The sequence below is a fragment of the Lissotriton helveticus genome, chromosome 10 (genome assembly GCF_964261635.1).
Source record: "Lissotriton helveticus chromosome 10, aLisHel1.1, whole genome shotgun sequence".
Lineage (NCBI taxonomy): Eukaryota > Metazoa > Chordata > Amphibia > Caudata > Salamandridae > Lissotriton > Lissotriton helveticus.
The window spans coordinates 869267781-869281423 of record NC_136071.1 but is presented as its reverse complement, the minus strand read 5'-3'; the positions used below and the strand labels follow the sequence as shown (position 1 = coordinate 869281423).

The 13643-nt window shown below is 42.8% G+C and overlaps 1 protein-coding gene across 1 annotated transcript in view; it reads left to right on the top strand.

Annotated features, from left to right (window-relative positions):
- Window positions 1–13643, top strand: part of DNAH11 (dynein axonemal heavy chain 11) — a 3642058-nt gene that overhangs the window by 968527 nt on the left and 2659888 nt on the right. The window contains exon 14 of the mRNA XM_078663510.1: window positions 3504–3608. Within this exon, the coding sequence (XP_078519636.1) occupies window positions 3504–3608 (105 nt within the window). The remainder of the gene's footprint in view (window positions 1–3503; window positions 3609–13643) is intronic.

Below are 13643 nucleotides of genomic sequence, written 5' to 3'. Positions count from 1 at the left end.
TATGTACAAGGTATAATCTGCCAGACAATATCACAACTTAGTCAACTACAACAGTAACCACATACCATATTTATAGGAGAGGCAGCGCAACGCGCTGTTACCGTGGTTCTAGTAGCTGAGCCTCGAAACACACCACACACTGGTCCACGCAAGTGCCCCAAACACAAAGTATTCCAAAATGCAACAGGGAAAACTGGTTAGGTGGTTCACCCAACGGGAGGCAGCTCCGGCCAGTGAACCAGGATGAATATGCAGCAGGCAGTACCCGGCCGGGCGGCGGGGAAAGACCCGGCTGCCATGCGGAGCACCAGGAATAGGGAAACCTGGAATTAGCAGTACCCGGCCGGACGGCGGGGAAAGACCCGGGCGGAGCACCAGGAATGGGGAAACCTGGAATAGGCAGTACCCGGCCGGACGGCGGAGAAAGACCCAGCCGCCGGGCGGAGCACCAGGAACAGGGGAGTATGAACCGAAAAAGAATAAGTAAAGCAAACACAAATTGCTCCAAACGTGTTTGAGGAGACACCCAAGAGGGTAACAGAAATGCCGCCACAAGATAGAAGAGTGTCAGCGCGGTAGTGGAACCGCCAAGGAGGGTCTCAGGATACAACGGAACAGAACGCCCTCACGGAGGACGCGGAGAATCAAGACAGGAAACACAACCAACCAAAAAACGGACGTCAGGCAAATCCTACGGGGACAAAACACCCGGAAGTGTGAGCTAGACGCTAGAACGCAAAGCGGCATTCTGTTGATGTGATACGTCTTATATAGTGACCAAGACAATTAGAACTTCTTCGCGATTGGGACCTCGGGGCATGACAGTCGTATGGTTTCAGTCCTCTATTCTGGTACATCAGCTAGACATTTTATTAATGGTCAACACTCTAATAAATTTTCCCTTTTTAGAGGCACTGTCAAGGTTGTCCCTGATCTCCTTGAGCCTGTCCCCAGGCTTTGACGCCCCCACGCTCTGCTTGCCTACTGCCTCGCTGTTGCCACTTCTCTCCCCGCTGCTGACACTTTGCGAAACTGATTTAGATAATAAGCTCTTTAACTTCTTAAAATCTGCTGTTCTCAAATCCATCACTACCAATTGGAAAGGTGCCTCATTATTATGTATGATGGTCGTGGATCATTTTTATCAGAAAGGTAACTGATTTGACTCTGTTGGGTGTTGTTCATAATTCATCCACTGACCATTCGTTTTGGAATCCAATTGATAACTATATAGAATGATACTATTAATTGCTTCATATTATGTATGTATCACGTTCAGTTTGTTAGATGTTAACATATGACTCCCTTATGTAATACTCATTACTGGTAGTTATTACTCCCCTTCCCTTTTTATTTTTACATCTTAGTTTCTATCACACTACAGTTCTCAATGTACAGATGTAATATTCATCAAACTTAATATTCCAAGCTTAATGTTACTTCATCAGTGCTCTTTTTTGGTTTGGTCTATGCTTTATCGTAAACTCAATAAAATATTTTGAACTGAAGAATAGTAAATGTAGCCGCCCCCCCACAAAGTCCAACACTTTCCATAATATAATATGCTTAAGTTTGGAACAGAAATACTTATCGTATGCTACATAAATGTTTTTTTTTTAAAATCAAGTCAAGTTGTTAAGTTTGGAGTTAATTCTATTCATATATTTGCTATTACCATAAAACTTATACTTTTCATTTGATTACCATTTTCAACTTTCTATAAAAAGATAACATTTTACGTAACACTTTTTATTGGAATTGATAGTTTCTCTTCTAAATACATAATATTCAAGTTTGCAATAATTAGTAAGAATTCTCTGTACATTTTTATAAACATTTTTATCAGCATTTATGTACATATTAAGATTTTTTAAAAAGCTTTTTTAATTTTGATTTTATGTTCCCAAAATGTTATCGATTACAAACAGTGTAAAGTATTTTGCATTTAACTTAATTTTGTATATACATTTTTTGGGGGGAATATTTATACAGTATTTGCTCATTTACAGTTTTCATACACTTAGCCTATTTGTTTTAGAAAAAATCTTTCCATTTATTGATTGTATTGGTTTGCCTTGTAAGAAAGTTATTTTTAAGTTCCATTATTAAAATTCTTTTTAATCAAATGCTTTTTATGCCTGTTTTTGTCTTTTTGGGATGCCTTCTGCTCTGCAGATTGCGGTTCCTCCTTGCTATTTTATGTGGTAAACATAACTATAATTTTAATCTAGTTTCAATGTTTAGTATGTCCAGACGAAGGTGGTGGAATGTTAGTATGGTTAGTATTAGTATTATTGTTTATTTTTTTGGTTAGTGTTGATTTTGGCCATACTTGTTTCAGGTACATGCAGCAGGTCTAATTCTGTTTTGTTGTGTATTCATTATTAGAAAGTAAGTTATCTTTTAACTACTGTTGGGTATTTTTACTTGTGTCTTCGCATTTATGTGGGATATGTTTGTTTTGTGGGAGAGATTTCTGTGTTTTAGTTTGCAGGTTATTTCTTTTGAAGTTTAGATTATATTTATGGATGGTGGATGTATCAAATTAAATTTTTTCCAAGGAAATATAATTGGTTTTTTTCACCAGCTGTTTTGTAATTTTCCTTTATTGTTGTGGATTTCCTGGAGCAGGGTTACTTTTGGCACACAAAATTGTTTCTCCATAGAGTGTCTGATTTGTAGACTCTGCCATCAGATTTTCCAAGGCTAGGACATGCTCTTATTTTTGTGTAGCTAGTTTTGCATGGTTGCTGCCTCCTCCTTTCCCCAATGAGGAGCTATTGCATGTCATGTTGTCAACAGATTTGTACTATCTAATGTCATGTGCCATAATGTAGTGGGAGGCATTTTTCATGTTGGACAACCAGGTAGGGATAATGGTTTGTTTTAAGGTAAGGCAATTCCATATATCAAATCAAGAGAGTTCAACTCTACTTCCCAACACTTTGTTAGCATGAGTAACTTGTAGAATATAATTAATGGTGTTCCCACCCTCCACCACCTTACCAGCACGTGTCTGCATCCCTACTCGTCATTTTGACAGATTATTTAGTGTGTGGCACCAGAGTAGTAGAATCTGCTTAGTCTATTCTCTACCTACTACACTTGTAGTCATCTTGATTGCCCTACAGAAATGTTTCCCTTATTATTTCTGTCAGTTCCACTTGTACTCTGGAAAGGCGCCATTTGTAGTGCTATTGGTACAGAATAAGTTTGTCCCCTTTGGGCTTTTATATATTACTTTAAACAATTATATTGCATTTTGTAATTCTCATTGTGACCCTTTTACTCCTGAAATCCTATCAATGGAATGTGTATGCTAACCTTCTGTTTTAGGCAGAAGAAAGTTGAAGCAAGAAGCTCCTCCACATCAGTTGTCAATATTATTGTTGTTAAGAGCTCTTTCATTAATTTGCTAACTGTTAAGCCCTGTACAAGTGCACTCAAAACAAAATCAAAATGTATGTCTCAACAGTTTGTGACTCTGTTTATTTTTGTTATAGCTGTTGTCGGTATTAAGGGAGGTGAAATATCTCAAAATGTTGAATCAGTCTCATATTCCAGGGATGGCTTTGAGGATCTATGCAAAGAGAGACACTTTTATGAAGGTTGGTACTTTATTTTGACCGCATGTTTATACCTTTTAGTGTATATTAAAATAAATAATGTTTGACTCATTATAAAGTATCAGTATGATCTGAAATATTTAATCATGAGGATGTTGTATACTCTGCAGTCAAAACATGTTTAGGAGTGTCAGAAAATCAAGTGTGTTAAGGTTTAAGAGTGAATATGGTTGAACATGCTGAGGAAAATTCTGAACTAATATTTATATTCAGTGCTCACATCACGATTGATGCATCAGAATTAAGGGAAAGGAAGGAGATGAATGCTAATCAATTTAAAAACAAATGTTCTGCTTGAACTAGAATATATGTTGGGGAGTATATCTTTAGAGCAGATGAGGTGTATCGTTTGATAATCAAGGAACTGCATGAACTGTTGGCAACATCATTAAACAAGATTTAATTGTTATAGATGGCAAACATTTAAATGGTCTGCTAAGCACTGCATTAATTGCTAGTTCATAAATGTACTTGCAAAAAACGGTCTGTGAACTACAGGTCCAGGTATCTGACACCACTGGTGGATAAAATTATTATAATCAAATATCTGATTCATATTGGAAAGTCAAAGCAAAATAAATTAAAATTATTGTTTTTGACAGGGAGGCCGTGCATTTAACCCCTTAACTGCTGAATCCCCCCCTCACCAGTGCTGAGCCCTTTTTTGGCTATTTGTAATTGTTCGCGATTAGGCCTCTGTAATATTTTGACCACATAAGGTATCTACGCCAAATTCGCATTTTTTCTTCCAACTTCATGGGCATTCAAAAGGTACCCAGGGTTTCTGGATTCTCCTGGAGGGGTCCCAGATGTTAGCCAAAACACAGCTAAATTTTGTTTTTTGGGGGGAAAAGTTACGCATATGAAAGCATCTGTCTTTTTTCCTGAAAATTGTATCAAAAAAGGTTTTGTCGGGCTGAAATCAACATTTTCTCAGTTTTTAGGGAATGACAGACTTTTGTCTGAAAACCAAACAATTTTACACGGTTTTGGCATTTTTCTGGAACATAGCCTGTTTGTGATGCTTTTTGTGCTTTCAACCTCCTTCCAGTTAATGGTAGAAATGGGTATGAAAGCAATAATGGATCCTGGAAATCTATACATTTTACAAAAGTAAACACAATGTTGAATTTAGCAAGGGGTCATTTGTGTAAATCCATTAAGGTTTCTTTATAGAAACTAACAGTTAAATATAGGAAAAATTGAAAATTAGTTGAAAAAATCAGCTTTTTGTGTTTTCACCTGTAACAACTTCTAATTATGCCAACTCTTTAAAAAGCAATATGCCGTTACATTTACTGGACCTTCCTGGTTGTGGGGATACATAGGACTTGTAGGTTCACCAAGAGCCCGACGAACCCAGAGCCAAAAACTGAGCAGCGTCTTGCAATGTTTTTTTATTATGTACCGGGTATATAGCAATTATTCTGTGAAAATTTATACATGGAAAATTCGGTATGAAAGACTCCTATGTATTTCTGAAATGGGAACAAAATATAGAGTTTAGAAACAGTAGATATTTGCACATTTCCAAAATTGGAAATACTCATACTAGCATGAGAATTTTCGTTCATTTTTCAAAATGACTCCTTTTTTACAAATTGTCTTTCATTTGGAAGGCAGAAATGCATTGAAAGTCAATAGGTAATAACAGTTGCTTTACAAATATGAATTACCCTTAGTGTCCCAATAAAAATGGTACCTCACTTGTGTGGGTAGGCATAGTGCCCACGACAGGAAACGGCTGAAAACGCAACATTAACACACCACATTTTCACAATGAAAAATCACCCTTTTTCTGCAAAGTGCCTAGCTGTAGTTTTTGAACTCTTGCTCTGCCGGCACCCAGGGAAACCTAGCAAACCTATACATTTTTTAAAACAAGACATCCAGGAAAATCCAGGATGGAGTGACTTGACTGGCTCTCACCAGGTTTTGTTTTTCCAGAATCCCTTGCAAACCTAAAAAATTGTCAAAAAGACACATTTTCCTCACATTTCGGTGGTGTAAAGTTCTGGAATCGGCATGGATCCACACATTTCCACCCACCCCGCGATCCCCAAAGTCTTCTGAGTAAAATGGTACCTCACTTATGTGGGCAGGCCTAGTGCCCGGGACAGGAAACAGCATAAAACGCAAAGTGGACACCACAATTTCATAGTGAAAAACGACCCTTTGTTGGCAAAGTGCCTAGTTATAGTTTTTGAATGCTAGCTCTGCTTGCATCTTGGGAAACCTAGCAAACCTATACATTTCCGAAAACTAGACACCTAGGGAAATCCAAAATGGAAATTTCAACCCACCCCGCGTTTCCCAAAGACTTCTGAGAAAAATGGTACCTCACTTGTGTGGGTAAGCCTAGAGCCCGCATCAGGAAATGGTGCAAAACGCAATGTGGACACACCCCAATTTCACAGTGAAAAATGACCGTTTTTTGGTAAAGTGCCTAGCTGTAGTTTTTGAACCCTAGCTCTGCCAGCACCAAGGGCAACCTAGCAAACCTATACATTTTTTAAAAGTAGACACCCAGGGAAATCCAATATGGGGTGACTTGACTGCCTCTCATCAGGTTCTGTTACCCAGAATCCGTTGCAAACATAAAGTATTGTAAAAAAAAAAAAAAAAGATTTCCTCACATTTCTGTGGTGGAAAGTTCCGGAATCTGCCTGTATCCACAAAATTACACCCCCCCGCCTTCCCCAAAGTCTTACGCTAAAAATGGTACCTCACTTGTTTGGGAGGCCCAAGTACTTGTGACAGGAATCGGCCCAAAACACAACGTGGATACACCACATTTTTGCAGTGATTACGGACCATTTTTCAACAAAGTGCCTAGCTGTAGATTTTGAACCCTAGCTCTGCCGGCACCTAGGAAAACCTATACATTTTTGAAAACTAGACACCCATGGAAATCCAGGATGGGGTGACTTGACTGCCTCCCACCAGGTTCTGTTACCCAGTATCCCTTGCAAACCTAACAAATTGTCAAACAAACTACATTTCCTCAGAATTCTGTGGTGGAAAGTTCTAGAATCTCCGTGGATGCACGAATTTCTACCCACCCCACGTTCCCCAACGTCTAGTGAGAAAAATGGTATCTCACTTGTGTTGGTAGCCCTAGTGCCTGCGTCAGGAATTGGCGCAAAACGCAACGTGGACACACCTCAATTTCACAGTGAAAATGGACCCTTATTTGGCAAAGTGCCTAGCTGTAGTTTTGAACCCTAGTTCTCCCAGCACCTTGGGAAACCTAGCAAACCTATACATTTTTGAAAAACTACACACCTCGGGGAATCCAGGATGGGGTGACTTGACTGCCTCTCACCAGGTTCTGTTACCCAGAATCCCTTGCAAACCTAAAATATTGTAAAAAAAAAATAATTTTCCTCGCCTTTTTGTGGTGGAAAGTTCACTTATCCACAGAATTACAACCACCCCGCCTTCCCCAAAGTGTTCCGATAAAAATGGTACCTCACTTGTTTGGGAGGCCGAAGTACCCGTGACAGGAAACGGCCCAAAACACAACGTGGACACACCACATTTTCGCAGTGATTACGGATGTGCCTAGCTGTAGATTTTGAACCCCAGCTCTGCCAGCACCTAGGGAAACCTAGGTTACCCAGAATCCCTTGCAAACCAAAACAATTGTCAAAATAACAAAGTTTTCCCTACATTTCTGTGGTGGAAAGTTCTGAAATCTGCGTGGATCCACAAATTTCAATCATCCCACATTCCCCAAAGTCTTCCAAGAATAATGGTACCTCACTTGTGTGGGTAGGCCTAGAGCCCGCGACAGGAAATGGTGCAAAACACAACGTGGAAACACCCCAATTTCACCATGAAAATTTACCCTTTTTTGGCAAAGTGCCTAGCTGTAGTTTTTGACTCCTAACTCTGCCTGCATCTAGGTATACCTAGCAAACCTATACATTTAAAAAAATTAGACACACAGGGGAATCCAGGATGGGGTGACTTGACTGCCTCTCACCAGGTTCTGTTACCCAGAATCCCTTGCATACCTAAAATATTGTAAAAAGAAACACATTTTCCTCAAATTTCTGTGGTGGAAAGTTCTGGAATATGTGTGGATCCACAAAATTCCACACACCCCGCGTTCCCCAAAGTCTTTTGAGGAAAAATGTACCTCACTTGTGTGGGAGGCCCAAGTACCCGCGACAGGAAACGGCCCAAAACGCAACGTGGACACACTACATTTTCGCAGTGAAAACTGACCCTCTTTCAACAATGTGTCTAGCTGTTGATTTTGAACCCTAACTCTGCCGGCACCCAGGGAAACCAATCAAACCTGTAGATTTTTGAAAACTAGACACCCAGGTGAATCCAGGATGGGGTGACTTGGCTGGCTCTCACCAGGTTCTGTTACCCAGAATCCCTTGCAAACCTACAAAATTGGCCCAAAAAACTAATTTTCCTCACATTTCTGTGGTGGAAAGTTCTGGAATCTGTGTGGATCCACAAATTTCCATGCACCACGCGTTTCCAAAAGTCTTCCGAGAAAAATGGTACCTCACTTGTGTGGGAGGCCCAAGCACCCGTGACAGGAAACGGCCCAAAACGCAACGTGGACACACCACATTTTCACAGTGAAAACTGACCCTTTTTCATCAAAATACCTAGCTGTAGATTTTCAACCCTAGCTTTGCCAGCACCTAGGGAAACCTAGTAAACCTATACATTTTTCAAAACTAGACAACCAGCGGAATCCATGATGGAGTGACTTGACTGCCTTTCACCAGGTTCTGTTACCAGAATCCCTTGCAATCCTAAAGAATTGTCAAAAAACACCACATTTCCCTCACATTTCTGCGGTGGAAAGTTCTGGAATCTGCGTGGAGCCACACAATTCTACCCACCCCGTGTTCCCCAAAGTCTCCCAAGAAAAATGATACCTCACTTGTGTGGGAGGCATCACAAAACAACCTGGTTTTGCAGGGGGGTCACCTCGGTTTTTGTCCCCATGCACGGCGGCCAGCTAGGGAAATGTGGGAGTGTGACAAGGATTCACAGACCACAAGAAGGTTCTTGACAAGGGATGGGGTCCCGCTCTTTTATTCAGTAACTTTAACAGAGGTGAGCGTTATACAGCGTTTTAACAATCAGTTCAAGTAGCCACAGTCCAGGCAATGTTTTCCTCAGGGAAGAAGCCTCATCTCCTTAACAATGCTGGGCTATGCTTCGCTCGCCGTCAGGGGTGAGATGGAGGATGTAAAAGCAAAACAAACAACACAAAAAGGCACTGGTTAGTGCTCGTGTAAATTGGAGCCAACAACAATTCAGGGGTTGAGAGACCTGTGATGGGGAAACACAAGGTGGCGTGTTCGGTAAGTGGGGGAGCGGAATGGTTACACCGTCACTGGAGAAGGGTAGGAATCCCTATGCCGACTCTGCTTCTTTTAAAGTGCCCACGGCGTACTTAGGTGAGCCTTCCCTGCCTGTACGGCCGGTTTGCGAGCTCCCACCCCGCTCCTGAACCCCGGTACCTGAGCACGCACCTGTTCAAGCCATGACCCTCCGGGGCCGTGGCTGGGCCTTGCGTCCTCCGGTTGGCCACTCAGCTCTGCAAACAAAGGTTCGTGGTCTCCTCTCAGCTGCTCCAGGAACCTCTGCATCTCCTCACTCGGTCTCCGGTTTCCTGCTTCCTCCTTCCGGGTTCCGCCTTCCTCTTGGAGCCACCTATCTTTATCCGGCTTACCACTCTGTAGTTCCACCTCCCAAGGGGTTGGATCATTGAAGTACGGACTGGGATTAAAGGGCCAACCGCCGTATTCCTCCTGCTGCATTCCGACTTGGTCTCCAGCTTCTGTGGACTGAAGGGGAGAGAGCGTGGAAGAGCCAAGGGGACCCCGGGACGAGGCCGTTGAGAGACGAGGTGAGGTCCGACAGGTAACCTATCAAACCCACACATTTCTGAAAACTAGACACCCGGGGTGTTTCAGGGAGGTATGGCTTGCGTGGATCCCCCAACGTTTTCTAACCCAGTATCCCCTGCAAACTTAAAATGTTGCTGAAAACACAATTTTTGTGTTCGAAAGTTGTGGCATCGCTGGGCAGACATGCATTTCCTACCACCCAGTGTTCCCCAAGGTCTCTCTACAAAAATGGTGCCTCACTCGTGTGGGAGGCCCAAGTACTCGCGAAAGGCTAGGGCCCAAAACGTATTGAGGAGACATTAAAATTGCCTATCACAAAACAACCCCGGTTTTGTAAGGGGGGTCACCTTTCTTTTTTGCCCTGTGCTTAGCGGCCAGCTAGGAAAACCTATCAAACCCACACATTTCTGGAACCTAGACACCCGGGGGGTTCCAGGGAGGTATGTCTTGCATGGATCCCCTAACATGTTCTTACCCAGAATTCCCTGCAAACCTCAAATTTAGCTGGAAAAAAATCACTTTTTCCTCATATTTTTGTGTGAGAAAGTTGTGGCATCGCCAGGCAGACATGCATTTCCTACCACCCAGCGTTCCCCAAGGTCTCCCGATAAAAATGGTACCTCACTTATGTGGGAGGCCCAAGTACCCGCGACAGTCAAGGGCCCAAAACGTATTGAGGCAACATCAAAATTGCTTATCACAAAATGTTTTGGGCTGTTTCCTGTCTCGGGTACTTGGGCCTCCCACCCTTTTACTTCCTCCTTTGTCTACCACTCAAAAATTTAAAGGTTTGCCTAGGTGACTACTGAGCTAGGGCAGAAAGTCCACTGCTACCCATCTTATGAAAGGCCATTAAACCAACACAAATATAAATCTAACACTAATTTGATAAAGCTAATCCACCACTTACACTAGTTGGCTTTAGCACCTCCAGAAACACTGGCTTCAAAGCACAAATACTTATCAAAGTATATAAATATTGAAGCCAAGCCTTCTGAAAGGGAGCCATAAAGCCACATCACAGCACCAACCACTTTATGGTCCATTCACACGCCACACACAAGACTTCCATACCGCCAGCCACGGGTGCAAACAACTATATCACTTGCACTCACACAAACATACTGCCACCATGCGAGGGTCCATCACATTCATATGCCACAAGACATAATGACTTTGACTATATTATACCACCTGTCAATTCTCCACCTCCTTCTTCCAGAACGTTATCGAATGCATGCCCAGTGAACCTATACTAATGGCTTCCATGACAGCCACATGAGGCTCAGGAAGACATGTCTTTCATGCACCTTTAGTGCACTCACTATGCTAAATCCAACTCCTTCCAGTTAGTGGATGCAACTTGAGGGGTGCTTGAGTATTCCGCAAAGCCATTCCTCGAGCTGAGCAAACATATCTACCTTCGAAACTAAGGCAAACATGCTGGAAATTTTCAAAAGATAACATCATAAACTATGAACGGATGAATGTGAAACAAGGGTAGTCCATGACAACGTAGCATATGTCAAATCCACAGTTATGTGCAGTGACTGTAATGCACTTATCATACAGCAAACTGACCATCTACTATGTTCTAATGGAGGATGAACATGGCAAGCAGCATTGACCCATAAGTACTACAGTAAATTCAGTGTGAGTGTGACAGCAATAGATTTGAATCCATGAGTGAAGAAGTCAGGACGTGTATCTATACTACCTTTACTATCTGCCTTCTACCTTTGCAATATTCCTCGGAAAGCATACCTACCATAAGCTCTTCTAGCCCGTTCATGTGTCTGTCCTCAGAGTCCTGACTAACCCTGTCCAATTGTTAAGAGACCCTATACTAATGCCTTCCATCTCTAGCTACTTGAAGCTTGAGTGAACATTTCTGTCACAAGCTATCAATGCTCTCACAGTGCACCTAAGTTCACAGCAAATCTTGGAGTGATCGATAGAGAGGCAAGATGGCTGCCGCGAGGAAGGCTGTGTGAGCAGCTAGCTCCCTGGTCCGAGGCATCCGGGAGAGAGGGAGAGAAGCAACTCGTTCCTTTCGAAGATGCCACGATAGCTTCACCGCGTGTGTGATTCACGCTGCTTGGATATTCTTTTTCATCTTATTATGGCTGAATAACGCCGTACGGCTATTCTTGGGCGCTTACCTGCTTTGCATCTACTGTGCTGCTGGACGGAGCAGCTTGAGCTTGAGGCGTTGACCGTTTCTGGACCCGGACTCCAGTGTGCACACGGCGCAGGTCAAGCACCTTCAGCGGGGAATAGTATCAGTGTAACGACATCCCGTCGTGCGGAATACTGATACATTCTATCCCTCACGAATGTTGCTGAACTTTCTTGAGTTCAGTCGGCGGTCCCCGCTGTGGCGCGCTACACTCTGTTTGTGTTTGACTCAGAGCAGCGTTTTTCCTGGCAGAGGAGGCGGCGGCGGCGGTTCACGGAAGGGAAAAAAGAAGGTGCCTCTACCGTCGTCTGTCAGCACCCGCAGTAACAGGAGGGACGGTGCAGCTCGAGACCTGAGCAGAGAGGAACCGGGCAGCGAAGATCCTGTGATGGCAGAGGCTGCACCCTTAACCCCCGCGAAAATTACTACTAAACAGGGTAAGAACAGTAATAAACCTGTTGCGAAACCTAATGAAGTCCCGTGCACTAAGAACCCTGTATCACATACTTTGCCCGACTTGTTCGAGAAACAAGTCGCTAAAAAAAAGATGATGACTGATGGGAATTTACAAAGTGTTGATCTGACTTTAGCCCAACCGCCTAAACAAAGTTTTATCACCGCTGAAACTCACGTTAATCCTTCAAAATGTCTGCTGCCTAAACCTTCAAGGAAGGGCATTATGGGAGATGTAGTCTCTGGCAATGCTGTTATTAGTCGAGCTTGCTCTATGCCCACGCTATCTGCATCTGCATCTTCTGAAATCGATCTACAATACGAAAATGAAATTCCTTTACAGCAAACTAATCTGGAGGCCTCTGAAAAATGTTTCTCTCTGTCTGAACTTTCATCCGACGAAGCAACTGGTTTGAATAAAGACTGGGCAGAGGTTAGTTGTGAGAGTCTATCTTCAGATGGTGAAGTGAGCATGAGCCCTGATAACACTAATGCGTCGACCATCATAAAAAAAAAGTTACTGAAAAAGAGGTCATTACGGGTTCTGAGCAAAGAGGACGCTTCTATTTTATCTAGAGGAGCAAACATTCTATCTCCTAAATTAGCGCCCGCTGTTACTGTTGACACCACCGACATCGTTGGATCAAATTATAATCCCACATCAGATCCGATTCTTTCTCAGGAGAATAACGAAAACAGCGAAGAGATCACTCTGAAAACGATCTTTGATACAATGATGAGCCACAGGGCTGAAAGCAAGGCCGAAAATCAACGCACACAGATGACTTGTGCTAAAGTTAAAAACGCAGTCCGTCGTGCAATTAAGATGTGCTCTGAAACTACTGATAGAGTTGCTGAGGCGGAGGCTAGAATCTCTGTTTTAGAAGAAGAGAGCATGACACAGAGACAGGAGGTTGGCGACTTTAAAGCCCTGAAAGAGGATCTGTCTGATAAGATAGCCAACTTGGAGAACCAGGCCCGCAGAAGTAACCTTCGCTTTTTGGGAATTCCCGAAAACAAAGAAGGGTCCGATCCACGGCGGTTTATTATTAATTTATTAAAAGACGCCTTTCCTGAGATGACTGACTGGGATTGGGCACGGGAAATACAACGCGCTCACAGGTTTCCCTTCACTGTGAGGAATCCACGACAAGGCCAAGAAAACTATCCAAGGGCTATCCTGGTCTCATTTAATAACTTTCTTGCCCGTGAAGCTATTTATGTAACTGCAAGACCAGATAAGAAAGCAGATGGGCTGGGCTGTCAGTTCTTTGTACGACCAGACTATTGTCAAGCCACCGTGGCCCAACGATGGCGATTGAGACAACTGATCCCTGACTTTCAAAAAAAAGGGGTGGCAGTCTTTCTCCAGGGCCCAGCAAAGCTAAAGACTGTATTCAAGGGCGCAGTAAAATACTTCATTTCCGAATCTAAAGCGAAGGAATATTTGGATTCTATCTGATTCTATCTGATAATACAATAAGGTGTTAAGAC